This window comes from Takifugu rubripes, chromosome 21, assembly GCF_901000725.2.
Source record: "Takifugu rubripes chromosome 21, fTakRub1.2, whole genome shotgun sequence".
Classification (NCBI taxonomy): Eukaryota; Metazoa; Chordata; class Actinopteri; order Tetraodontiformes; family Tetraodontidae; genus Takifugu; species Takifugu rubripes.
In genome coordinates this window covers 18,028,294-18,055,270 of record NC_042305.1, presented here as the reverse complement: position 1 = coordinate 18,055,270, position 26,977 = coordinate 18,028,294, and the positions used below count along the sequence as shown (strand labels likewise).

Below are 26,977 nucleotides of genomic sequence, written 5' to 3'. Positions count from 1 at the left end.
GTTAGCTGCACGTTATCTTGCTTTTTTCTTGCTTTCAAGTGTGTCTCTTCATTACGGCGGGAGTGACCGCTCCTCACACAGACGCCGTCTTTGATTAATGCTCTTTCAGGATGGAATTGGTGGTGGGGAGGGAGACATCACCTCCATTTCTTTACATGCAAAGCAAGGAATGCTGCCTTTTTCTTAGTTTTTCATATAGATTCCAATGGAAAACTGTTGGGAAGAGACATCTCACAACAGGAAACCTTTTTTTTTGTGACTGAAATAAAGGTTTCTTGTTGTGAGGAGTCTCCAAACAGGCATATTTTCACCCTTCAGAGCCACAGATTACCCCAACACAACCTTTGAGCTCAGAATACTTAGCTCCAAGGCAAAGGGTGATATTAGCTAAAAATGTGGGTTCAGTTGGGGCTTTGAATTTTCTTCGCTTGTGTCCAGAATCCTGCTTGGCAGAGATCCATTTCCCTCCACACACTGTCTGTGTCTGAGTCCACTCAAATCAGGGTAGCCGGTTGAGTCAGATTGACCATTTCTAAAGCATCAAACGCACTTCTGATGCAAAGCATCACTTCATCGACACCAGGCTTGTCGGCATGCCGGCGTCTGAGTTGTCAGTGCCTCTGCACTGATCCACATCCACAGAGGTCAGACAGATCAGGGCGTGGAGTGAGGGAGAGCAGAGAGAAATCCACCGCGCCATATTTTAGGCTTGGATGAGAAGAGTTACTGACAACCTGGCAGTCCTTCACACTGACGGCTGTGTTTGATGGTTGGCACGTAGGCTGTCGTCTGCCTCAGTGACTCGCTGCTCGCTCACAGGGTCGACAACGTGCTCCTGTTTGTGCCGCAGGTGACCCTGGTGTGTTGTGGGCGGTCCGCTGAGGGCACGATCAAGGTTACAGGGGTCGGAGCCGAGGAAAGGCGTCGTGTCGAGACTGTCAGTCAGGCTGTTCTGCCCGTTTTAGTGCAAAATGGTGACATTTAAAATATGGAAAATCTAGAAAATAGGGGCGTGTTGTGTTTCCGACAATCCCATTCAAGCATTTTTGCGATCTTTTCGGTCAGCCTGGTCGGATATAACATGAACGTCTGTGGAAAGCAGGCTGAAGCGGAGCGCCACTGAGTCCTGGCTACGATAAATCGGTGGAGCTGAATGCAAAGCAGAGATACACAGAGGAGAGTTTCAGGCCTGTTTTCTTGCTCCTCAGAGGGCTCCGTGTAGACGTTAGTCTGCCTGTGAATCAGGCTGGATTTATCCGCAGAACTTTGCTCTTATCCCACCTGCTGGTTGCCACATACAGCTAATGCCCGTTTCAATATGGTTCCAAAGACCAGCGGCGCTCACAGTGTGCAAATGAAACAGCCTCACTGTCAGAGGGAGTGTTCTCTTTTTTATCTGCCTGATGCCCGACGTGTCTCGTGCACCACTACAGCCTGGCCAAACATGAAAATACCCCCCCCCCCCCCCCCCCCCCTACACACACACACACACACACACCTTTAAATCACAATAAAAAATAAAAATAAAAGCAAAAGTTTTCAAAAGCACACTTTTTTCACCCCCATATTTCATCACTCCCAACAACCTAGCAAGGTCTTAAACACACACACACACACACACACACACACACACACATACACCATGTTTCTTTGTTTCGGTAAATCAGATGCACACAATTATGCCCTTGAAAATAACTGCAGCTCACCCTGACTCGCTCTCTCTCTCACACGCACACACACGCACGCACACACACACATGCACACACACATGCCTGCTGTGATGTTGGAACTAGTAGTCTGATTGTCAGAGGCTAATAACAGCAGAGTGGGAGGAAGACGTGCACGATGGGGGTGTTAAAAAGGCTATAGGCAGGTGCCTAAACGTTACATACGTGTGTGTGTGTGTGTGTGTTCATGGCTGTAAGTCTAAAAGTGGTTCGTATAAATGTGTGGGATGTGAAGTTAGAGCGGGGCCAATGTGAACGAGACCTCTCTCTGGAGCCTGAGGCCTCCTCGCCGTCCTCCTCGCCGTCCTCCTCGTCCGTCCTCTACCTGTTTGTCTCCTTTTTTCTCTGCTGCTACTCAGACGTTCCAGAAAAGAAAGACTTCCTGGTCGCGTTGCTGCAGATTTTGGACAAACGTGGGCATTTTTGAAAAGGGTAGAAAAACAAAAAACAAATCTACAGAACTGAATTTCATTTTGGTGCCATATTCAGGAAGGTGAAATCGATATCAACAAACCGCCCCCCTCCCCCAATATTAATTGGAGTCCTCCAGCCCATAAACAGCAGATTCCATCGACCTAAATGCACAATGCCCTCCTCCTTTGGACGTGAGAATTAGCTGCAGCAACCGCCGCGTTAACCGCCGTCCCTGTTGGAACTGCTGCGCATCCACAACCACACGTCACAAACATGTGTGAAATATAGATTACACACAACATTTTGTAAATGTAATTTCTGCATTTGAACTGATGACTGCCACAATATCCAGAGCCAGAAATCAAACAAAGAAGCTGGGGAGCGTGCGTGTGTGTGTGTGTGTGTGTGTGTGTGTGTGTGTGTGTGTGTGTGTGTGCTGGCAGAATAAGGCACTTTTGATCAGGAGTTTCTCCGGGATAATTGTCAGGATGTGCCGCCTGGTAGATGACTGACAAAAGGGAAAATATGACAGTGGGATTTGTTGAGGAAACATGAAAATGTGTCAAACATCCGTCAGACAAAGCAATGCAATATTTATGGCGTGGCGAGGCCCCTCCCTCCCCGTGCTGCTCCAGTCACACACATGCATATTGTTTAAGTCAGCATCTACAAATCATTTCCTGTGTCGTCATGCCTCCCGACAGGATTTACATGCAGTTTACATAACAATGACAGGGGTGTTTAAAATGCACACGCATGCGTGATTATGGTGAGCATGTGAGAGGCTGCCACATTGTATAATTAAAATAAAAGACTAGAAGCACAATTTAACACTCCCCGCGCATTTATTTTTGTTACACGGGACAGCACATGTGTAAATACTGAACTGGCACGTGTAAATAGGCAGTTAAAAATGGGAAATGGATTAAACCCAAATGAAATCGGGAATTTACTGGAATTATTTTAGCTCATTTTAGCTTTCAAAGAAAGAAAGAAAGGGTTATTTCAGTGAAGCTGTTGATTAATTAGTGCTAGCAGCCTGTAGCAGTCGTGGTGTGATTGGACAAACCACACACACACACACACACACACACACACACACACACACTAAGAAAACAACAGGCCAGTAATCACTGGGCGGCTGCTCTATGGAGGTGGGGCCTGCTCATTATCAGGCCTCAGCAGTGCAGCATCTCTGTTGGTTTTAGCTTTGCATCCTCAATCAATCGCTAACAGGAAGAGCTTTAATCAGGGTTTTAATGTGGCCGTACAAGAAATGGGCCGGCCCATTGTGTGGGTCTGAAAGGCCCGATCAGAGGGGAGCCCTCTTGCGTTTCTTTACATTCACCTGCTGGGGCCTATTGGGTCTCTTTCTGAAAGAGAAGGACACAGGGAATGAATAAAGGGCGCAGTGTGTCGGCTCCACCAGCCTCCGCGGGTTAATCAACGAGCTACTCGTCATCCACACAGAACCTCACAGTTCTGGTCGTTAAGCCCTCCATTCCTCTTCCCTATGCCAATTGAGCCAAGCTGAGGAGCCGGGACAACAGCGGGCATGAGATAATGAGATGCTCCTCTGAAACGTATACAGGCAACAGCAGACGGAGGCCGTGCAGACGCGGAGGACGGTAAAATTTCACACGTTAAATCAGGAGGAATTACAAGACGAGGAAGTGTGCAGAGGTGGGAGACGGGGAGATCCGGGTCGGTCGCCCTGCAGAGGCGAGGACAGAAGCGCGTCTGCCTGCACTTCCGTCACAGATGACCAGGCGACGCTGATGGTGCGGCTGTTTGTTCAGATCTCGCTGACAATCAAAAAAAAAAGAAAGAAAAGAAGAAGAAGAAAAGAAAAAAAAACAGTTTTATTGACAAAAAGCTCCGAGGCAGCATTTGGGAAACGATGCTCTCACCCCATCTAGCGAGAGGAAGGAGTAATTCATCTCTGCCCGCGTGCGTGTACGCGCGCGATCCGTGGTAAAAACGGTCATTTCAAGACTTGGGTGGAAACAATTGAATAGAAGCACGAAGAGTCTGCACAATGTCGAAATAAAGGTGTTATTGTTGTAATTATATCGTTAAAACTGATGTTATTATTAACAGGATTTCCATCTAACCGGTTTTAATTGGCACGAAAACAAAAAAAAGCCCACATCGTTATTCCTGTTTGGGGTTTTAATCATGAAATAATAAACGAGCATCAGGATTCCTGACCAAAAAGGCTGGTTAGGAAAAGCCAAAGGAAGGAAAACACTCACAGCCTTCACGCTGTCAACTAGTGTCACAAAAGAAAAGGTGTGGTTATTACCACTGAATTACATCTTTATTAACGCTGGGTTACAGTTGTAAGAAATGGGAATGAAATGTCATTAAACTCCTTCATTTTAATATACGCCTGTGTGCAACGGCAATAATTATTGCACATTTCTGCCACATAAATCTATCATTTCTTTTGATTTATGTCACAAATCCTTTCTTTCTATTAAAGGCCTGCCAAGGTGGGAAAACTCAGAATTAGCATTGTGGTCTTTAAGCACCCCCCCTCCCTCCAACCGTTGATGAATGGAGGGCGTCCCGAGGTTTTATTCAGTGGATCCACCCAAAGCCACATTTAAAAATGTGTGTTTTGGCTGATTTAGTGTGTCGGTGTTGATGTTAGCAGACGCAGAAGGTCAGCGGCTCACCTGGAGGCTTGGAAATGAGCCTGCCTCATTCCTGCTGTCCTTCAGGTGCAGCCTGACAACCCACTCTGCATTTTAATAGAGACCACGCAATTATTACATCTTTCGAGGGTTTTTTTTTTCTTTCTTTTTTTTTTTTGCCCAGAATAAATGGCTTGGGTTGCCGAGCAACGCGACCTGATCAAATGTACATCCCCTCCCCCGCATTTCAAGCTGATAATTCCTCGTTTATATTCAGGCATCTTCCTAATTAGAGTAAGATGCAGCACACACACACACACACACACACACTCTTTCTCAAATTCTGCTTCTTTCAAACGTCACGTGTGGAAAATGTCACTGAGAATTTTTGTTTTGCCAAATTTCAAGTGTTGAATGTTACTAATTTAATTCAATCCAAATTTAATTTCCTCCCTTTCGATTTAAAAAGCACATCGACACAGGAGATACGTTCAGGCACATTTCCACAGGAGCCAGGTCGCCCTTCAGCCCGCTGGTTCTTTCCAAAGGGTTAAACTTCCCAGTTTTAGAGATTATTCAGGATATGAGTGTTTTCCTTTTGCCGTCGCTGTATTTGTCCTGGATGCTGAATAATGAAGCACGATGAGTGTTTTCTCAATCCTCCATCATGTTCTATGCGAAGCTTTGCGAATGAGCTCAGTTCTCTTCCGATATTTTAAATTTGGGGAAAGCAAAGCTGAGAAATTCCAACGTCCTTCATGCATCTTAAGGCAGAGGCAAATGGGCCATTAGGATCCACTCGTTCCTCGTTGGTCTTACTGGAGAGGAGGAACTCGTGCAGGAAAAGCAAGGGCAGTTGAATTTGCCATAAAGAGCGTGCCATTTCTGCTCTCCCTGGAGCTGCCGCTTTGATTGAATCCTGAAATGAGTCGAAATGTCACAAATCCCCACCAATATGCCGGGAATGAAAATCGCCCTTGAGGGTTTTAGGGGGCGCATTAGGGGTGTGCTTAACACGTTCAGTTAAGTGTGGCTGGAGTGCATCACAAATACAACTTCATAATGTACACTCCAGCAAAATGTCGCCAAAAAATATATTGGTATGGAGCCATTCCGCAGGAAGGGCCCTGGCTCGTTCTCCACTGGGGAAAATTCCATGTTAATCCAGGGAATTGAACAGGGATAATGCAGCAGAATACTTCTGGTTTCTTCTAATCCAATGAAATAATCGCCATGCTGAAACTATGTTCAGCTTTCATGGGAGAGAAAATGCTCATTTTTTTAATGGAAAACAACTCGCTTCCAGCCCGGTAAAGCCCGGGTTGGTGCGAGCATCCTTCCCGCTCTGCGCGCCTCCTCTCTGGGTTTTGAGGAAACCAGAAAATCAGCCCTTCTTCGCCGCTTAGCATTCTCCTCACGTAAAGTGGGTCTGTGTTCCTCATTTAGTTCTGTACTGTACAGCTGGGGGAGCTGTCCGGGGCGCCGCGGCGCTATATGCAAATGACCCTGGATTTGAATGGAGATGGAGGTAGACACAAAGCTCAATTAGAGACCGAGAGAGATGGGAGGGGGGCGTTGAGTGTCTGGAGGGGGGAGGGGGACGGCGGCTTAATGCCAACCTGAGGAAACCAGTGTACGGACGGATTGGAACACAAAGCCAGAAACAGGCAGCCGGATTTGTAAATGCAACAGCCGGGCGGCGGCTCAGGCCCGTGAGGCGTTTCGGTGGCAACAATCACGTTCGGAAATATCCCTCGTGATCCACGCGCAGGTTATGAAAACCAAAACAGTACAAAGCAAATGAAAGAGACTTGGAAAAGGTGGCAGAGGGTGACAGCCATTTTGCTTCGCCGTCTCCGTCTGTGCCCAGCAGCAGCAGCGCGCATCACCCGAACCGGAGCCCGCACCGGTGTCCTTGAAGGCGTCATCTGAAATCAGAGCTGCCACTCCTGGTTGCCGCGGCAACCGAGCGGCGCGCACGCGTGCGTGAGAGGATGCTGGGCAGAATAATTAATATGCACAAGCTGGAGGAGCCTGGGCGAGGGTTTAATTGTGTTTGTCGGCGCGTAAAGCTGCGATTGATGGAAGGAATTCAGAATTACCGGAGAAGAAAAGGCGAAAGCGGAATTAGCTGAGTCAGTGGTCAGAGAAATAATTCGGGGTGATTTCATAGAATGATTTCTCTGATGAGACAGATATTTTGCTACACTCAAGGCATGACAAATAATTTAAAACCATTCCCAACGCACCAGTCGTTAATTCGTTGGGATGAGATTAATTGTTTATGGATCCTGTTATTCTGTTAAAAGATCGTCCCCCTATAAACACGGCCTGCATTTTATAAACGCAAAGGCTGATAGACAAGCCCGACATAATGCATAAAATGTCATAAATTCTGACTCGAATGCAAAGAATAAATCCTTCAAAGCAAAATAGAAATTACAAACCATGCAAAGGAAATACAAGACATTTAGCACACATTTTTAAAAGTGGAAAAATATGCAGGCAACACCAAAACAGGAGGAATTAGCTTAATTCCTCCTGTTTCGGCTGTTTGTGCAGCCGCCGCTGTCAGACACAAATATGCAGCGCAAACACGCGCACTACAGTAAACGTTGCAACGCGCTCATCAATAATGCATCGCTGCTTCATGTTTATGCAATTTACAGTCAAAGTCTGGCTGCAAGTGAAGGCGCAATCCTGCACAATAAGCGCGCAGCGCTTTGTAGGCCTATCACACGTCCAGGTGAAGCGCAGCGAGGTTAAAATCGTATTTTCCCACCTGTTACAGAGACAGATTAAGGTATTAAAAGTTCTCTGCACATACCTGTTAAAGGTTTATTTCTTTGATTCTGGCTTAAGCAGTCTTGAAGGGCTTGACGATAACGGCGCACTAAGGTAGCCTAATAAAACGGTGGCTGTGGTGATATGCAAATTAACAGCGCCCGCTGGAAGCACGCGTATTTATTATTCATAAATTACTCATGTTTATGCAAATAGAGCTACACACGGGTGGGGGTTGAGGCGCCGTCTAAACATGGGGATGGTGTGTGTGATTCCGTTTCTGGTATGCTTTTTATTCAGCCGAGACAGTGAATTCAAAATGCAGGTGGGCTATTAAACAGAACAGACCATCCGATATTTCCACTCAAGTTGTACAGTGAGATTAAATCTATGTGTGTGTGCGCGTGTGTTACCATTAATCTATCCTTAAATATTTGTATTGTCTATATTTAATTGTAATTTATGTACTGAACTGAATATGAATGTATACTTAGCATTTTTGATAAAATATTCAGTTTTTCACTTGTTTGCAAAAAATTGGATTTTTCTATTCATACTATTGGCATTTTTTTAAGCCCATTAACTAATCGCAGCGTTAAACAATCGCGTTTTTTAATCGTATGAAGGCCGCTGTGTTTTGGGTTCACCTGTGCTTGTCCAATAAACGCCCGCCTCCTGTGAATAAATCTGTCTTGCGCGGTCTATCGTACATTACGGTTTATTGCGTCATCAGACCGCGACGCGAATGACGCAGTTTGGCTTGCGACCGACCCGCATCCGTTTTTCTTCGCGAGATGAATTTTGAAATTGGAGCCAAAGTTCGAGGAGCTCGTTTTTGACATCACATCATTCGTGTCAACGATATAGCGGGTTCTATATAGGGTTTAATCTCTGGAATAAAACGGTAAATTAAAGCCAGCTAGTAGACATTTTCGCCAGCAGAGAGAGCGGGATAGCGCCTCTGACGTTCTTCAAACCCGGCGCGTTCTTCTAGAACTTGTCATGTTCCACAACAGTTCCCACAAAAGGTTCTGGATCTTTAAAAGTGAGGATGAGCTGGAGCATATGCGCTGCAAAGCGAACCAGAAATTCCGCAATAAGATCCTGGAGAGTGGGAAGGTGAGTAGCTCTCACGCTAACGTTAAACTTCCAATCCCTAACTTTTCTCCCTGGTTATGATTTCTCCTTCTTTATGAATCAAACAGTCTGGAGCCAATGAATCCATATTTCTGGAGCGGAATGAAGAAGACGTTTTATTCAGATACTACGAGAGGAGAATGCTGGATTTCTGTAACGCATTTAAACCAGCAATGCCCAAATCTGTCGTGGTATGTGTGCTTTTTCTGTACGTTTGCGATATATGTGCCACATAGATGTGATGTGTGTGCTGAGGCGTGTCTGAACCCTGCCAGGGTACAGGGATCATGTACTTCAGAAGATTCTACCTGAACAACTCCATCATGGAATACCATCCCAGGATTATCATGTAAGGACGGAGCTTTGGTTGGAATTCTCATGTTTGACTGTCACAGCGAGTTAAACCGCTGCTCAATGTGCATAGTTGCATTTGAAATGAGTTATTAATCTTATACAGGGAGTATTCATACAAAAAAACCCAGTTATTACAGGAAAAGCATGCTTTTTATGGTGATGATATGATATCAAGCCATCGTCTTTTCTCAGGTTGACGTGTGCGTACCTGTCCTGTAAAGTGGATGAGTTCAATGTGTCCAGCACCCAGTTTGTGGGCAACCTGGTTCAGGAGAGCCCGGCGGGGCAGGAGAGGGTTCTGGAGCAGATCCTGGAGTACGAACTTCTGCTCATCCAACAGCTCAACTTTCACCTGGTCGTCCACAACCCCTACAGACCCCTGGAGGGGCTGCTCATTGACCTCAAGGTTGTTTAGCAGGGGGTGAGACACTGAAACCTCGGATTCGTTGTCCCCTCTTAGTTAATTCTTCCCTTTCTTCAACATCATCGCAGACACGGTTCCCTACGCTGGAGAACCCAGAATCGTTGAGGAAGAGCTCTGACGACTTTCTGACTCAGGCAGCCATCACCGACGCGGGACTGCTGTTCCCTCCGTCTCAGATCGCCCTGGCAGCCATACTCAACAGCGCCTTAAGAGCCGGTCTCAACTTGGAGAGGTAACGCGAGGAGTTTCGGAGCATCTCTGGTGAGTTAGAAATATTAAATGCATTTAAACGTAACTGTTTTTTTTTCTGTTAAATGCTGCTCGAAGCTACCTGACAGAATGTTTGGGGTTGAAGGGAGATAAAGAAATGCTCGCAAGGATGTATGATTCACTACGACGTGAGTATGCTGCGCCAGCCATTTGCCACCACAAGATGGCGACAGTGAGCCGTCGAATAATCTGTTCCGGTTTTCTGCTCATGCAGGGATAAAAATCCTCTTAAAGAAATATGAACTTCCCAAGGCAGAGGAGGTAAACTTATACAAGCACAAGCTGGAGAGGAACCATGCTGAATTTTCCACATCGAGCAAGTAAGGAGATGAATTTTATCGGCATTTGAGACAAAAGTGTACAATGACCCCGGCAAGAAACTGAAGATTCCATTTGCCACAGGTAGCAAGTTTTATTTTAGCCAGGTTGTATCTAAGATGCAAAAAGGTTCAATATCAGGTAGAAAAATAAAAAAGGAGCACATCAGCTGTATGAAATACATAAAGGAAGTACAACAGCACGCCACATTCCTACCTACAGCCGCCAAACCGCGTAGCACAGCTGATATATTGGTATTGCTAACGAGTCTTTCGGGCTCACTCGTTATTCGGGTCTCCGTCAGCACGAGCTGTCCGTTTAACACTTGGTGAGGTCGGTGAGGTCCGTGTTATCTTCAGTGCAACTACGGTAAACAGTTTGGTCAAATCCCGAGTTAGGACAGGCACAGCTCCGGACACCCCGGCGACCAAGCGGGTCCCCAGGGTGCTCGCCAAGGCCCCCCCACCGCGGCTGCGATGGGGGCCTCAACACCTGCGCGTGGCATAACTTCTCGGGACCGGTCGATAAGAAAACAGTCGGTGCAAAAGGTGTACTGGAGCGTCACTCGTGAGGATGGCGAGATGCACGAAAGCTTGTTTGTTTGTTTGTTTGTTTACCCTCCACAGTTGAGTGGCGTTAGTTAAAGCAGCATATGTGTGTAGGCCCACTGGGATGCGTTCAGGGTCGACACGTGCACGCGGGGGCGGTTACAAACGTCTCCTACACAGCTCGGTTCGGCTAGAATCACACAAACGACGGAGCGGATCAACAACCAAAGCAACGCACAACAGTGGAAGAAGTTGTGGTCCAGGAAGCGGGTTTGTGGGTAAAGCGCGTCGTCGACCGTCCGGTGGGGGGGTGGGCGTGGGCAGATGGCGTGAGGGCAGTTAAGGCTCTTGTCATCTGGGAAAAAGAGGCGCCGGGTACAGAGTTCCCTGACGGCAGCAAACAAACGCTACTTTGGGCAGAACGTCATCTGGATCCACCCTGGAGGGGGAGGAGGGGGGAGGGGGGGTCTGGCAGGATCCGTCGTCTTGAAAGAAAACCTCTGAGAGGAAGCAGTTGAGCTCGGCGTGGGCGTCTGGAGCGTTTTGGCGAGAGCTTCGGAGGACAGTGCGAGTGGCGTCCCACGGGGACGCGGCTGTATTGCGTTTGAACAGCGGGGGAATCGAGGCCTCATGCTTACGAACACAAACCAGCTTCAGACATGCACCGTGTGGGGTACGGCCGCACGTTCCGCCGCACGTTTGATTCTCGGCCGCGAACGTCATGAAAAACTCACATTATCTGGATGGCAGCAGCCAGTGACATGATGGTGCACTCTGTCCTGTAAGATAAAGTTTGGACACGTTACCACATGGACACTTGGACATTCACACAGGGACGGACTGACGTCGGGGGGGAGGAGGTAAACTACAGCTACTGATGATGATGATGGTGGTGGTGGTGGTGGTGGTGGTGGTGCACTAGAATCTAGATCAGACGGCCCAGACAAACACAGAGGTCACAGAGGTCATCGGCAATAACAGCTTGCAAAGTTCTGACCGGAATCAGGTGATCACGGCGGCGTCTTTGTGTTGCAGTAAAAGAAAACGAGGGTACGAGGAGGACGGCCACGTCGCCAAAGAACCACGTCTGACAGAAGAGGTGAGGTGGTTTTTTTTCCCCCCTCAGTCGATTCCATTTTTTTTCGAGGATTTTCGGCGGAATGGTGGATTTGGGCTGGAAGGATGACGGCGTTTCACGATTGTCTCTGCAGGAGTGGACCGATGAAGACCTGATTTAGGGCTGCAGACGCTGAGGAAGCCACAGAGTTTGGGAGCAGACGGGATGATTGCGATGTTATTCCGACCTGCGCTCTCCCTCCTGAAAGAATAAAGCTATTTTTCTACACTTTGTCCGGACACATTTCTGTCCGTGGGGGGATTTCACACCCGCGTTCTCACGCTGTCGGGCAACAATGAACGACTCTGTGATCTACTTTACAAAAGAATGTTTAATAAGTGCATGCACGTCTGGTACAGTCTGAACTATTCCAAAAATTTACGGCTGTAAACACGTTTACTTGGTTTCTGATTACGTGTCTTTTCTGACATGGAAAAGTTGCCAACAAAAAAGGAAAAACTTAACCAAAGAATCCGAAAGCTGATACAATCAGTAGGGAGAAATACTCAGCTCATACTTATAAACTCATGATTCCAGCAAGAGAATTTATTCGTAATAAAAAATAACTGAAAGAATTTGTTCCAATCTCGAAAACAAAGAAAGATAAAAGGACAAATAAACAGAAACGCTAGCATCAGCATGATATTGTCTCCACCTTTAAAATAAATCAGTCAATTACAGTATAAAAAGCATCATCGCTCAAAATCCAGTTATGAGAAAAGGGGCTGAGAACTAGCTTGTCAGTTTCCTCGCTGGGCAGTAGGGGGCAGCACACTTGGCAAGCTGCTAGCAAAACACAGTCTGAGGGGACAGACGGGTTTGTCGTGCACACCGCTCTCGGTCACTGGAGCAAGGATCTTATTTTTGATTTGGGGTGTAAGTACTGCATCGGTCGCACTCTGCTGCTGTTGTTGCATAGCTCTCTCGGGGTGACTGGGACAAAATGGCAAGATGAGTGGGGACGGGTGGGAGCGTCGGAAGAGGACAGGATGGAGGGTGGTGGCGGGAGGGGTGCCGAGGTGATGAGGGCGGCACATGCTACGACTCCTCGGTGCTGCGTTCCGCTGCAGGAGGCCCGACGGGAGGATGGGAACATGGGAGGAGGAGTGCGGTACTACCTGTTGCTGTTGGACATGGCGTACTGAGTCTGCTTCTGCTGGAGGAGCTCCGTGATGGCCAGCAGCTTTTTCAGCACGTGCTGCGCAGAGGAAACGGCGGTTAGAACCGGCTGCGGCGCGGCGCCGCCGCGCTCGGGCGGTCTCTCACCTGCTGCGCGCCCCTCCCGTTGCTCAGCGTCCGCAGCTCGTCCGAGTGGGCGACGCACACCTCGTGCAGGGCGGCCAGGTCCCGGGACAGGTCCGTTCTAAAGTGCTCGGTGACTTCGGGCAGGTCGGGGACATTCTGCGAGCACAGGAGGGAACGTGAAGCTCGTGAAGCTCGTTTCATGAAAGGGCGAAGTGCAGCTCACCCCCAACTCATCCAGAAACATGATCATCCTCTGTTTGTTGTTTTTGATGAAGGGGTTCACGCCCTCCATGTAGGGCTCCTGTGGGCACAAAACCACGAGTAATGGAGCTGTTGGGACACGGCTACTGTATGTTATGATCAATTCGAGCGTACTTTAGCGCCAAATTCAACCAGGTTGGCGAGGTTCTGGACCGACTTGGCCACCAGCGTGAGGGTCCGGCCTGCTGCAGAAGACGGCGGGTCTGCAAAGAAGCACAGCTGGTTCAAGGCCACCGTGCACACGGGGGTTGGGTGCTTGTTTTAAAGTCATGCTAACCAGTGATGATGTTGAACATTCTGGGGTTGAGGATGGCCGGACAGATGAGTCTTAGAAAGACAAAACCACTGAGGGGGGGGGGGGGGGGAGAACAGGTGAAGGCCAAACATAGAAAGTTCTGATCGATTGGTGATCGAGCTGTAAAAGCACACACGTACCTTACAACTCTGGTCCTCATGGTGGTGTTGTTGGGCCACTTCTGCTGCACGGACTTTTGCAGACAGCCGTAGATGAACCGTAACGTCCTGTCATCATCACAGATTCAGGTCCATTAGATCCACGTGTCTCGATCTCAGCAGTCACTTTAACCATCTGAACACCAGTGTGGACGATACGGGCGCGCGTGTGCGTGTGTGTGTGTGCGTTCTTACGGTGGGAGGATCTCTGCAGCCATGAAGATCTTCTCCACCAGTTCAGACAAGATGTTGAGGAGATGAGACAGGTTGAGGTTCACGTCCTCGTTCTTCTCCAGTTTAGAAGGGTTCAGCTTGAGGGGGAAGAGAAAAAGCCTTTCTTTCAACAGATGTCTGAGGTCTCCAGGAACCTGGGTGGACTGAAGGAAGAACCAGAGGAGAACCGAAGACCCCTCCTCCACCCTCCCTGTACCTCGCAGGACTGCTTGCTCTCCATGATCCTGAGGATGGTGTCTTTGAGAGCGTGGTGGACAAACGGCGTTGCCGTGGCTTTCATGTACTGCTCCATCAGCGTGCTGGCGAGCGTGGTCGCTCTGAACAACGTCGTCGCCTCGTCTGGTTGCGGTGCGACGGGGGAAACGCGTCAGTGTCGAACCTCGGGCGGAGGAAGCCACCCGGCGATGTTGAGATTCACTCGTGCGTCTTTAGTTACCTTCCATGCTGATTTCCCTGTCGTTGAGGGTCCTGAGTAGAGGCGCTTCAGCCTTCTCGTGCCTGAAGATCTTCAGCAGGAGGCTGGCCAGTAAGGTGCGGTCCTGCCCACAAACGTGGGCCAGAGCGTAGATGACGTGGAACTCTTTCTGCAAGATCATCTGGGGGGAGGGGGAGAAAAGCCAACAGTTGTTGTGGCCCGTTTACAGACGGATCGACCGTAACCCCCCCACAGACCTCTTTGAACTCGCTGTACTCCTCCTCGGGCATGATCTTCTCCACGGAGTACCGGGCGCGTACTCGCAGCGAGCCCGGCTCGATGCCCTTCAGGGGCACGTGGGAGCTGAGCGGGAACCACTCGTCGATCATCTGTCCCCTCTGGAGACGGTTCAGCTGGCAGCGCATGAACACTGGCGGACAGAGAGGACGCGTGAGGAGGTCGGAGAGGACGCGCGAGGAGGACGGAGAGGACGCGTGAGGAGGACGCGTGAGGCGGACGGAGAGGACGCGTGAGGAGGTCGGAGAGGACGCGTGAGGAGGTCGGAGAGGACGCGCGAGGAGGACGGAGAGGACGCGTGAGGAGGACGCGTGAGGCGGACGGAGAGGACGCGTGAGGAGGACGGAGAGGACGCGTGAGGAGGACGCGCGAGGCGGACGGAGAGGACGCGCGAGGAGGTCGGAGAGGACGCGCGAGGAGGACGGAGAGGACGCGTGAGGAGGACAGAGAGGACGCGTGAGGAGGACGGAGAGGACGCGTGAGGAGGACGGAGAGGACGCGTGAGGAGGACGGAGAAGACGCGTGAGGAGGACGGAGAAGACGCGTGAGGAGGACGGAGAGGACGCGTGAGGAGGTCGGAGAAGACGCGTGAGGAGGTCGGAGAGGACGCGTGAGGAGGACGGAGAGGACGCGTGAGGAGGACGGAGAGGACGCGCGAGGAGGACGGAGAGGACGCGCGAGGAGGACGGAGAGGACGCGCGAGGAGGACGGAGAGGACGCGCGAGGAGGTCGGAGAGGACGCGCGAGGAGGACGGAGAGGACGCGCGAGGAGGTCGGAGAGGACGCGTGAGGAGGACAGAGAGGACGCGCGAGGAGGTCGGAGAGGACGCGCGAGGAGGTCGGAGAGGACGCGCGAGGAGGTCGGAGAAGACGCGCGAGGAGGTCGGAGAGGACGCGTGAGGAGGACGGGAGCAGCGTGGGAGTGAAAAAGGCGGCGTGCGCTTACAGATGTCGCTCTCTTTGCTCTTCTTCGTCTTGTTGCTCAGGCTGATCTCAAATCGGTTGATTTCGCTCGACAGGTCGCTGCAACGACAAAGAGTTTGTCAGGCGGCCGTCCGGGCGGGCGGACGACTCCAGATGTGTGGCGGACTCACTCGAAGATGAATTCCTCGGTGAAAACAGGGTTCTGGCCCTCCCTGGGGTGCGTCTTGGCCACCTGGACACTGTTCAGGTAGATGTTACAGTAGGGGCTGGTGAAGTACTTGACCGGCAGCTTGTGGGCCTCCTCCACGTACAGCATCAGGCTGCTCACCTGAGGGCGGAGCCAGACAAACAGAGCAGCGTTTACTGGGAAAACTGTGTTCTCCTGAGGAGCGACATCAATCACTGGGCTTCAGTTCAGCGTCACACCTGTCTAAGCCTCTTGTTGGAAGGCTGCTGAGTGGTTTTCCTTAAGTTACTGCAGAACGTCTGAAGGCATTTCATCCAATCCTGCAAAAAGAGAAGACACGCGGAACGTTTATGAGGCAAACGCAGCTTCTTTGGGATGAACACGACCTGTTGTTCAGTCTATAAACCACAATAAAGGGCTTCAATTTTAGAGAAGCCAGTTGTTGGTGGGATGGAGCTTTTATTACCTGCGCGTGCTCTGAAGCCTCCCCAGCAAAGTAGAATATGTACTGTTCCTCGCTAAAGTGCTGCACGACGATCTGGAAACAGTTTGGCCTGCAGGACAAAAACCACCAGAAGTTTGAGAACCGGACTTTGTGCAAAGGAAACAGCCACGATGTCACATCTCACCTGCCAAACAGGCTGTCGTGAACACCGTAGACGGAGCACACGCTGAGATCGATCAGCCCTTTGGGTTTGGTTGCTCTCTTCTCGCTCTCAAAGTAGATGAGCTGGGCGTCGTTCCCCTCCAGGATGAAGTAGAGGTTCTTCCATCGCTTGCCTTTGCCTGAGGGTGAGAGGAGCGGGTCAGGCGTGCAGCCCCGGCCCAGAAACGGCGCCCGTTCTGACGTCACAGCTCCCTCACCTTTGTTGAACAGGAGGTAGCCTTTCTTCACAATGTTTTTGTAGAAAGCGTCTTTTGTTTTCCGCCTGATAGTGTTATAAATTTCTCTGCCGTCCACCGTGTCAGTGAAAACCTGCTCCTGGTGCTGCAAGTAGAAAAACAAGCGGACTGAAGCGCAGTTGTGCCGAGCGCGTCGCGGCGGCCCGGCCGGGTAGCGGTTACCTGCACGGAAACAGGCTCTTTCAGGTTGTAGCCCTCCACGATCTGCTCCTTCTTGTAATGGTCGATGATGTCGCCGACACTGTTGGACGTTCACAAAAAAAAATGAAAACACAGGAAGCCAACGGCCGGACAGCTTAGACAGTGGCGTCCGTACCTGTTGTAGTACCTCCCGCCCATCATGTACTGATTGTTGGGTGTGGGGGAGATCTTGAACCTTTGGATGTTTTCATTGGTGCGAAAAAACAGGGAGTAATCCCCAGGTGTGTTGTCCGACGGCCGGACCAGGAAGCCGCACACTTGGCCGACTGGTGGATGACGGGCGGCGAGACAGAAGCAAAGTGTTAGCGCGTAGCTGGAGTTCAATGCGTCTGTAAGTTCATACAGCCAGGTAGGCGATTAATCCTGGTGTTAGTCAGGAAATGAAGAACGTACCTGTCATCAGCAGGTTGTAGGCCTCCTGCTTGGTGATCTTCCCGTGATACCAGCTGTGCGAAAAGATGCGCAGAAATCAAGTCTCCATATTTACGAACGACCGAGGAACGTTGGGTTTGTGAACAAATGCTTACACTTTTCCCTCGTGTGGATCCTCCTCTCGCCCCTAAAAAGGTACCATTTAGTCATTAGGATGGTTCTTTTGCACTCCACCGGGGTAACACTTGACAGCCAAAACACTCACCACCTCCTCCACCAGATCCTCCACGATGAGGCCCTGCTCCTCGGTGCGGACGTTGGTCACCCACATCCAACCGTCATCCAGTTCATTGTGAACAATAAACATGTCCCCTTTAAGGAAGCTAAAAAATAGGAATGAGAAATGAGCTCCACAAACTCATTTGACACCAGCCTTCTGCGACAGCGATGGTGTAGTTCTCGCCCATCACCAGCAGGGGTCTCCCCTGCCTCGGTTTACAATCTGCCGCTTCAACGTCTAACTTAGCTTAAGCTGTGGTTTGGTGGTAAACTTGACTTCAGACAGATGGTTATCAGATTGCGGAAATGAGAGCTCGGCTCATCGGAAACTGTGCCAGGTGAATGAGACACACAAGGCTGTTTTTCATTCACAAGTCAGCTGATGTGCTGTGCAGGCTGCAGCGAGGAGGAGAAGGAAGAGTCTGAGAGAATCTAGGCTGCAACACAACCTCGCTATTGTGGAGTGGAGGAGGAAAAAAACCGCTCACTTTAGTGTCTTAAAGAGTCCGACCAATAACAGCACTTTCCTGGCCCTGTTTCTGGCTCCACCCCAACTTCTAGTTTTTACATTTGACAAGCGCAACTAAAATGTCATTTTCATGATATTTGTGATCATAACTTGATGGCAGCATATTTCTAAAATATGGGATAGGTTCACGTTCATCGCTACTGCTTGCTAACACCACTCAAAGCGTGTGGGCCCTGAATGAGATCTTGGCAGTTTTCCTCCTCCTTGCCTGATGTGGGAGTTCATATTCATATTTATATTCATATTTTAGAGCATTTCTGGGACTTTTCAAACTCCGTGAGTCTTGGGCCAAGTTGGGAACTGTAGCCAGGCGCATTTTAACACCCTGACTAATCATTTATTAGCAATAATAGTACATCTATTACTGTTAATTATTCCAGAACTCTTGACAGCACTTGGCTGATAATGAAATGTGATCTTGCCTAAGACGGAGCCTATTTGGCAGCAGCTAGCGTCCATAATCCAGTTCATTATCAACGCGCGGGCACGGACGTGCACACTTGCCTGATTTCATCAGTATCCGGCACTTTGGTGTATGGAAGTATGGCCCTCACTCTCCTTCGGTCTTCTACAGGCTGAGGAAGCACAAGAATGGTCAACATCGCAGTAAGACCGGGCGTTAGCATTAGCATTAGCTTCAGCTGGGTAGCGTTGCTTCAGGAAGTGCGACTCGCCTCTGGAGGTGCCACCGGTGACAGGAGTTTCTCCCCCTTCAGCAGACAAGACACATAGCTGTAATACCCGATCAGGTCTGACAGGGAAGAGAAGCGCCGGCCGCCGATGTAATAGTCCCCACACATGGCGATGATCCTGCCAAAAGAAAGCGAGATGACGGACCTGCCGCGTGGAGTGGGCCCAAACTATTGGTGCCAGAACTTTTCCCAGGTGTGACTCAGAATCCCGTGCTTTGCCACCCCATCATGACGGCTGAGTGGATCCCTAATTGAGGGGTGCTAACAACCTCCCTGCGTGTCGTTACTCATTTCCTGCGTGCGTCCCAGAACATTAACCCGTCTAAGTGTAGGTATCAATCGGAAATCCCTTCCGGAATCTTGTGTCCAGCGTGGATGACATCATAAGGGAAGGATGGAACTGTTGCTTTATTAGGACGCATTCAAGGTGGGAAAAGTCCTCGTGTCGGGATAAACAACACAAAGCTGAAGATAAAGAGCAAAAAGGGCGGAATGATGTGGGCGGAGGGACGGGTCAGCAGCGTTAATGATACATTTTATTCTTGGAATCGTGCTTATCGATCCGGTTTACTGGCTCTGCTCCATCTTGTGCCAAGTAAATCATTCCTTTGAAGCACAAACATTCCCCGTGACCTCAATCTGCAGGAGTGTCTTCTTAACGCCAGATAATGGATCCTCATCATAAATATATAACCTGTCCACAGAGGGAGCAGACGGACGGATCGCGCCGCCTAATCTGACCCGATTTATTGACTGGCGGGTCGGAAAACCCAGTCGGTTTGACTGACTGGGACGTTTCAACGTACTGGTAGTTTTCCAGTCACTTCTCGTGCTGCTGATTCATAGGGAATTCTGTATCCAAACCATGTGAGGGTGCTTTGAGGTAATTATTTACCCTTGTTTGGCCCTTATCTCTTTATTTGAGCGTCAACTGCTGCCAGATCCAGCTGGGTTTCGTAACAGCACCAGTCGGAACGTTCCTGACTGGAACGCTACAAATATGGCGCCCGTACCTGAAGTGGTTGACCACGTTGGTCATACTGAGGAAGGAGAGGACGAAGGAGCCGGGCCGGCGGTCGCTCTCCCTGATGAGGTAGCTGCCGGGGTTCCGAGCCTGGCGGAGCCGCTCCTCTGCGATGGTTCGGTCCAGCTTGCCATGGTACCACCTGGAAGAGGGAGGAGGTACAGAGGCTGAGATCATCGGACGCTCAGAATCCTTCAGGAGCGCCTCCGAACTGTTGGCGCCATTCACACGAACACGTTTCAGACCCCCGACGTGGCGAGCGGCTAAAAGCTGAAGAACCCCGAAGAACCCGAGGAGTTCCAGCAAAGCATGAAAGCTCTGAATTAAACAGGAGCACCGGAGTAACAGCTGGTTAAAAATTCAGCCACCCGGGGTAAAATAAAATGAACGCTCGTCCAAATTTAGGCCGGCGGAGCCTCCTGGGGGGGGGGGGGGGGGGAGGGGGGCAGCGATACTGAAGGCACCACCGGTGTGATGGAGGGAAGTGATGTTGTTCTGACAGGCACTAAAGCAAAATACAACACAACAGAGGCGCCTAAGAATCCACAGCTAAAGCTAAACCACTGGGGGGGGGGGGGACCCTGATGGACCTAAACGCACCATGAGGACCTGAACGCACCATCAGAACCTGAACGCATCAACAGGACCTGAACGCACCATCAGGACCTGAACAAACCATCAGGACCTGAACCCACCACCAGGACCTGAACCCACCACCAGGGCCTGAACAAACCATCAGGACCTGAACCCACCACCAGGACCTGAACCCACCTCCAGGACCTGAACGCACCACCAGGACCTGAACCCACCTCCAGGACCTGAACGCACCACCAGGACCTGAACCCACGGCGGACTTGGACTGGTGTCATTCCCACGACGCAGGCCGTGCACGCTCCATCAGAGACGTGCACAGGTGAGCACACACAGAGCCCGTTCACCTGTTCCCCAGGTTGAATCTCTCCACCTGCTTCAGGAGCGTGTGTAGCATCACCGGCCAACTGTGGCGTTCCTCTGCTGCCGTATGGCGCCTCCAGCTCAGCTGCATTATTCACGTAGTTTGCACAATTTAATTTTAGGTAAACAGCTTTCTAACACACACACACACACACACACACACACACACACACACGCACCCACACACACACACACGGTGCAACTATCCTGGCACCTACACCTTCAGGAAATGGAAGCTAATGTTATATTTACTGTAACTTATAAACTCTAATATTTGCTGCCTATGTGTCTGACAACCAACACGAGACGCACCGGGATCGCCCGATCGTGTCGGTACACGAGCGCAGCAGGACGCGGCGCCCCAGGACGCGGCGCCCCAGGACGCGGCGCCCCAGGACGCGGCGCCCCAGGACGCGGCGCCCCAGGACGCGGTGCGAGCGCACGTTAGCATTTCTAATGCGCACGAGTCCTTGCAGCTGTGTTATTCAGGTTGAAAGGCTTCAAAGACGCGTCATCAGAGCCGTGGCCGTGCGCATTAAGCCTGCTAATTCCCATCAAAGGCTTCCTTTAGATGTATATTTTAGACATGATCTCAACACAAAAGTGCTAAATACATTTCTCAGAAGTAATGACGCCCAGAGGGCGACAGCCTTGGGACTGTCTCCATTATAAATGTCTTAAAGTGTAAAATATAAATTAGATTTGGGTTTTAATGATGCAATAATTCAGCGTTCGCGTCCGTGCACTCATTAGCAGAGCTGCTTTCCAGACAAATGGGGTTTTTTTTTTCTGTCCGAGTCTCTGAGGGCGCCGAGGCTAACGGGGCAGATGGGGCTCTTTCTGCCCGGACTGAGTCGCGTCTCAGTCTGTCTCAGTCTGTTCTTTCCTGCGTCCTCCTGCAGCTTCTGCCGTCCCTCTCAGACCTCTCCACAGACCAACTGTCGGCCCCTTTCAGCTTCAAAACTCAGGGAGCATCAGAACACGTCTGAAACACGGAACGCACACGTTACACACGACACGGGACATTTACATGAAACCACTGAATCATACATTAGGTACGTGCACGTGTTATTGCCCCTGGAACTGCCCCCGTCTGCTCGCTGCGACCCCGCCGGGTGCCCCACTTACGCCGAGTTCGCCGCCTGCTGCATCTCCCTCCCTCGCCCCATGGTCTCACGCGGTGCGCCCGCTCCTCTGGCGGCGCTGTTGCCCGGGCGTAGACGGCGAGCGGCGGTGTGGCGAGCGGCGCGGCAGCTCTGCGTCTCTACCGGGCATGTTGGTGACGCTCAGCCGCCACCTCAGAGCAGACGTCGCCCATCCGACGGGACAATCCGCAACATCCAAGACTCCACCTGTGATCCAGCCAGCCTCCCAGATTACCCTCCTCTAGCTTCCTGTCGCTCCCGCTTGATCCCGCTCCCGTTTGTTACCGCCCCCTCCTCCTGTCCCCCATGAAGCCGATTGGTTCGGGCCGGCGGTGACGTCCGCGCACACGCACGCCGTACAAACAAACACTCTGAGAAACTCGCCAACATCCAGGCACGCATGAGCGGCCAACCCCGAAACAGGCAGTAAGTTCACGGCACATTCGCCCAGTTTCACCCCTGCTCAACGTGCACGTTCTGCCGTCAGACGTAGCAGAACGTCGCTTAATTCCAAGCTGAACGACTTCCCGTCTCGGAGAAGCCTCCCTGTTAGCATCATTTTCCCTGTTAGCATCATTTTCCTGCTCAGCTGACAGTGAAATGTTCACCTCCCGCCTGTGAATCAGCCTCGCTGAGACACTTTTATTACATTAGTGGTCGACCGTGTCACCTGCAGGGCCCTGACAGCCTGCTGCTGTTTCAGAGGCATGACCCCCCCCCCCCCCCCCCCCCCCCCGATTAAAAACCTTATTTAGAGGAAACCATTAATAAAAGAATGCTTTTACAAAATGAGATTGCGCCGCGCGCTAACCTTTAAAGTAAATTGGTGCTAGAGATGGAGCTAAGCTAATAAACTAATTCTATTATTCCCTTCACTTCCAAAAGGGAATTTCAAACAGTCCGACAGCAAAAGATCCTCCTATGATCGGGATCCATCCTGTCCCGATCCACAGGTGAAACTGCCGAGCTCAAATAGAGCTTTAAAAATCAGCGCCAGCAACAAAACCTGTGGCAATGACCTTCGTTATTACCTGCTGCTCGTTCCCACAAGTAAACAACGAGAATAAGTTGTGTATGGAACGGGCAGGGAACGGGCAGGGAACTAGCAGGGAACGGACAGAGAACAGGCAGGGAACAGGCAGGGAACGGGCAGGGAACAGGCAGGGAACGGGCAGGGCAGTGTGGATATTGGAAGGGCATGACAGGATGTTGTGGGAAGGCCGGAGCAACTATGGAAAACAGGCTTTGCCTCATCGATGCTCAGCATAAAGTCCTGGGATTGAAATCAACAGGCCTCAGGGATGAGAAAAGCCAATTTATAATGTAGAACCTTCTAAAAACAATTAAATTCAATTAAAAATGATCATTCCAGACAGGCAGACAGACAGTTAGCTTAGCAGTATCCGAGCTATATGACACGATCCTTGAGAAATATTTGGAATTCCATGTTTCCCAACACTTCCCAAAGCTGCACCAGGTTGAAGGAGCTCAATTAACGCCACAGTTGCAGTGATGTTAACGGCTAATCTGTTAAACACATTTGCAGAGCTACAATTCCCAAATCCATCTTTCCTGCTGCCTCTGGGTCCTCAGGGAAACCCTTTATAACTTCAAATCCCCGCTAATCTCCGTGGAAACTAGGAGCGGCGCCTCGTTTCTCAACGGAGCAGAGGGCCGCAGGTTTGGAGCGGCAGGAGGAGCCGTGGGCCCACCTCCCCTCCGAGGTCCTCTGCTCCAGAATCAGGTCCCACTTATGGATGAGACCATGTTGCGCAACGCTGCCGATGTGTCCGATTGCTGTTTGTCTCTTAAAAAAAACGCACATTTCCTCTGTTGCACAATGCCAATGTGACAATTTAGCATTTTGGGGCGGGCAAACGCCGCCAGGCCGCCCCCGCCAGGAGGTTTCTAGCGTTCCCAACGTTCCCAACACTCCCGTCGGAGGCTGTTAGCATCTCTTAGCAGCTATAACAGACCGGTGACGGGAACGCTGACGCAGCTGAGGAGCCAGGACCAAGCTCGGGCTCCTTCAGGTCCGGTGAACGCAACAGCGGGGTTCAACGCCGCTGCTGTCGCCACGGCGACGAGGCATCCTGCTTCAGCAGAGGGGAATAAATCGTAAAGGAAAGAGACTGTTGCAAACAGCTGGAGGCTGGGGGTGGAGGGGGGGAATAAAAGATCATTTATTTCCCTGCCGCGTTTTTAAACGTCTTCGCCGTTTAACACGGACAAAGCGGAGTGGTCGTAAAAGGAAAACGGCGCAGGTCGCGCCGCGCGCCCGTCACACACATTTCACAACACAAAAGGGGAAGTGGGCTAATAATAACCCGAAAAAGTTGTAAGCAGATCATTTTTCAAAAGCCAAACCCTTTCAACCAAACCACCGACGTCCCAAAACAGAGGAAGAGGCCGTGTCTCGCACCTGTGTGTGTGATTGTGAGTGTGTGTGAGCGTGTATGTGAGAGTGTATGTGTGTGTGAGAGTGTGTGTGAGTGTGTGTTGGAGTAAATCTCCCCAAAAGAACAGGGACAGAACGTTAAGGGTGAGACCCCATCACGCCCATCAGGTGGCGGAGGTCAGGACGGACGTTTGCCAATGCAGGAGCTAAATTTGGCTCCTGACACCAGTGATCAAACACCTTTGGATCGGCCACGTGCGCGTCCTCAGACGTGCAGCGACCCTCTGTAAGAGCTGCAGATGTACAGATGCATCTGCTGGGCTGCTAATTCTAAAGTTGCAGGAGCCAGCAACAGTTCGGAGGTGCTGGGGGAGCCGGGGGAGGCTGCATACTCACTGGTTGGTGGGGGGTGCGGAGAGGGGAAACACCACCTCTTCTTCATCGCATTCCGTCCCATCCTGCATGTCGCTTTCATCCACGGTGCCTGGGGGCGGTGGAGGCGGCGGCGGCAGTGGGGGGAACACGGTGGGCCCATCGGGGCCTGTCGATGTGGGTGAAATCCGGCTCGCCGGACCCTCCGAAGTGGGAGAGCAGCGAGCGCCGCTCCCGGTCCCTGAGCTTGTTCCTTGGAGAGGCGTGTGTCCACCGACCGCTCCGCCACTCCCTGCTCCGCTGATATCCAGACCAGACAGGGGATATGTGACACTCGTGTCGAGGAAGGAGTCCGGCGAGGTGTTTGGATGTTGGCGACCGGTGGGCGCCGGTCCCTGTCCCATGTCAGGGACTCGCGCTCTGTCCGGCCTGGGATAGTAGGGGAAAGGGGCCGTCTCCGGGCCTCCTCCGCCAGCCACCCCCGTCCCTGCGGTGACCGAGCCCGTATCCTCACTGCTGACCTCCGCGGCCATCATCATATTAGGCAACCGAGCAGAGGGGGAAAAGTCCAGAAGGGAACCCGCCCTTCCCCTCCGTTCTCACAACGCGCCTTCAGCGTTCGGGATCGGAGGAAACAACCGCAAAAGTTTCTCTAATTCGCGTTCGGCTAGTCAGTCAACATTAGCCGACAAGCTAACGTAGCTGGCGCGGCTCAACTAGCGGGCGTTAGCCTCCGCTCGCTGCCAGGTAGCCGAGCTAAAGCTAGCGGGACGGCTAACTGCTTCGAGACACTTGATGAGTTCTCGCTCGCTACGTCTTCATTGTTTTCTGAGTTTAAACTTTACTCGGAAACGCCGTCTGCAAAGGGGCGTCAAGGCGTCTCCAGAGAAAATTCCGACGCGCGACTCTTGGCTGCTTCTTGCGTTCTTTCCGGACGTCAGCCTCGGTACCAAGCGGACCACTTGTCGCGGAGCGTTGCTTTATTGTCGCCGTTGAGGGCAACGCCGTCCTTTCCCAGTGTTGTTGTTTTCTCTCTCCCCCACTTTCCACCCCGCTCTGGCGTCCGGTCCACCGGCGCTAAAACCCAAATCCCGGCGCGGTGCGGCGTTTTACGCGAACTACCATGTCGCGCAGCGCCCGCAGACGGTCCTTGCGCACACAGGCTAAGTTGGTCTTTATTCGGATGTTTCGGGGCTGGTGGCTGCCTGGCGTGCCCGCTACTGCGCTGCGCCCTCTCCCCTCCCTCGATCCTCTCATTCAGCGCGCAGACGCGGCCAAACGAGCGCAGAGCCGCGCCGGAGACGATCCATGACATCGTCAATCGGCGCGTTCCAGGAAAACGTTCCCTTGGACTCGAACCTGCTCCTGTCGGCGGGGCTGGACGGCGACTGGAGAACCGCACTCATTCCCTGACTCCAGCTTATATTTCAGTTCAAAGGAGGAAAAGAAATGACGCCTTATTTCTCAGCAAAGGTCCCAAATGACTCGGACAATGGAGAACCATATATAGGACATGTGTAATATAATGGTAATTACTTTTACTGGCATTGGTGATCAACAGTTTTATATGAAACATAGTTAGCCTGAGGTGGTCTTCTCCCTCTTCCTCCTCCTCCTCCTCCTCCTCCTCCCTGGGAGCAGCTGCCATCTCTATTACACCCACCATGATCCATCTCAGAGCAACTGGCATTAGTGGGGGGGGGGGGGGGGGGGGGGGGGTGGAAGGGACATAACAGGAGCGATGGGATACAAACTGTTGAACTCCCGCGCATCAAGCGAGGAGCTGATGGCCGTAGTTTCCTCCTGCTGGGGGTCAAAGGTCATCGAACGGTAAAATCTTGACGTCAGTCAAGATTTGGGGGAGGGGCTCCTCCTCCGACAACCCTCCGCCACCTCTGACCTCATGTGCTGGGAGACTTGAGTCTCATCCCTCGGATGCAGCGGTGATGAAGGACGTTGTGCACTAATCCGGGCCGCACGCGCAGAACCGGAACTTCTGGCCGGAGCCGAAGTGTCGCCGTGGCCCGTTGAAGCATCAAAGCCACAGCGGCGCTGCGTCAGTGAGGGTGACGGGCCGACCGCACACATGCACACTTCCTCTCACGGTCTCTTCCTTCTGTCACCGTTAACACATGCGGACGCCGTCTCGCCCTCCGCATCTGTGGCTGTGGTGAAGAGAAGAGATTAAAATGCATCAACGCATACTTCTAACTTCCTGAATCAGCCCACACGCGTCAGAAAGCACATCCACCACACCGCCAATAAAAAAAGGCCCCTGAGAGCCAAGAGTTCACACTCAAACAGACAAATGTGTTGCTTTAAAGCAGAGCTGCGCGAGGAAAATGGGATCAGTTAGCATC

The 26,977-nt window shown here is 51.3% G+C and overlaps 2 protein-coding genes across 3 annotated transcripts; one reads left to right on the top strand and one right to left on the bottom strand.

Moving 5' to 3' along the window:
* Positions 1-8,281: 8,281 nt before the first annotated feature.
* ccnh (cyclin H) lies at positions 8,282-11,963 on the top strand. Its single transcript, XM_003975036.3, has 9 exons — positions 8,282-8,683; positions 8,770-8,892; positions 8,977-9,050; positions 9,248-9,461; positions 9,548-9,711; positions 9,807-9,877; positions 9,964-10,069; positions 11,651-11,714; positions 11,827-11,963. The coding sequence occupies exons 1-9, from the start codon at positions 8,567-8,569 to the stop codon at positions 11,851-11,853; spliced, it is 960 nt and encodes a 319-aa protein (XP_003975085.2). The 5' UTR covers positions 8,282-8,566; the 3' UTR covers positions 11,854-11,963.
* An 80-nt stretch (positions 11,964-12,043) lies between these two features.
* On the bottom strand, positions 12,044-25,864 carry rasa1a (RAS p21 protein activator (GTPase activating protein) 1a). 2 transcript variants are annotated; one of them, XM_003975120.3, is made up of 25 exons: positions 24,642-25,864; positions 19,738-19,890; positions 18,707-18,842; positions 18,537-18,607; positions 17,490-17,607; positions 17,380-17,411; positions 17,246-17,298; positions 16,968-17,118; positions 16,814-16,892; positions 16,613-16,736; positions 16,378-16,534; positions 16,215-16,302; positions 15,988-16,068; positions 15,732-15,889; positions 15,584-15,660; positions 14,598-14,770; positions 14,362-14,521; positions 14,122-14,264; positions 13,887-14,002; positions 13,674-13,760; positions 13,516-13,583; positions 13,353-13,441; positions 13,201-13,278; positions 12,999-13,133; positions 12,044-12,930 (listed from the first exon to the last, which is right to left on the bottom strand). In XM_003975120.3, exons 1-25 carry the CDS (start codon positions 25,154-25,156, stop codon positions 12,847-12,849), a joined length of 3,126 nt encoding a protein of 1,041 aa, XP_003975169.2. In that variant the 5' UTR covers positions 25,157-25,864; the 3' UTR covers positions 12,044-12,846. The 2 variants fall into 2 exon arrangements, with proteins under 2 accessions (XP_003975169.2, XP_029685339.1); XM_029829479.1 differs by lacking the exon at positions 24,642-25,864 and adding an exon at positions 21,831-22,087.
* Positions 25,865-26,977: the final 1,113 nt, after the last annotated feature.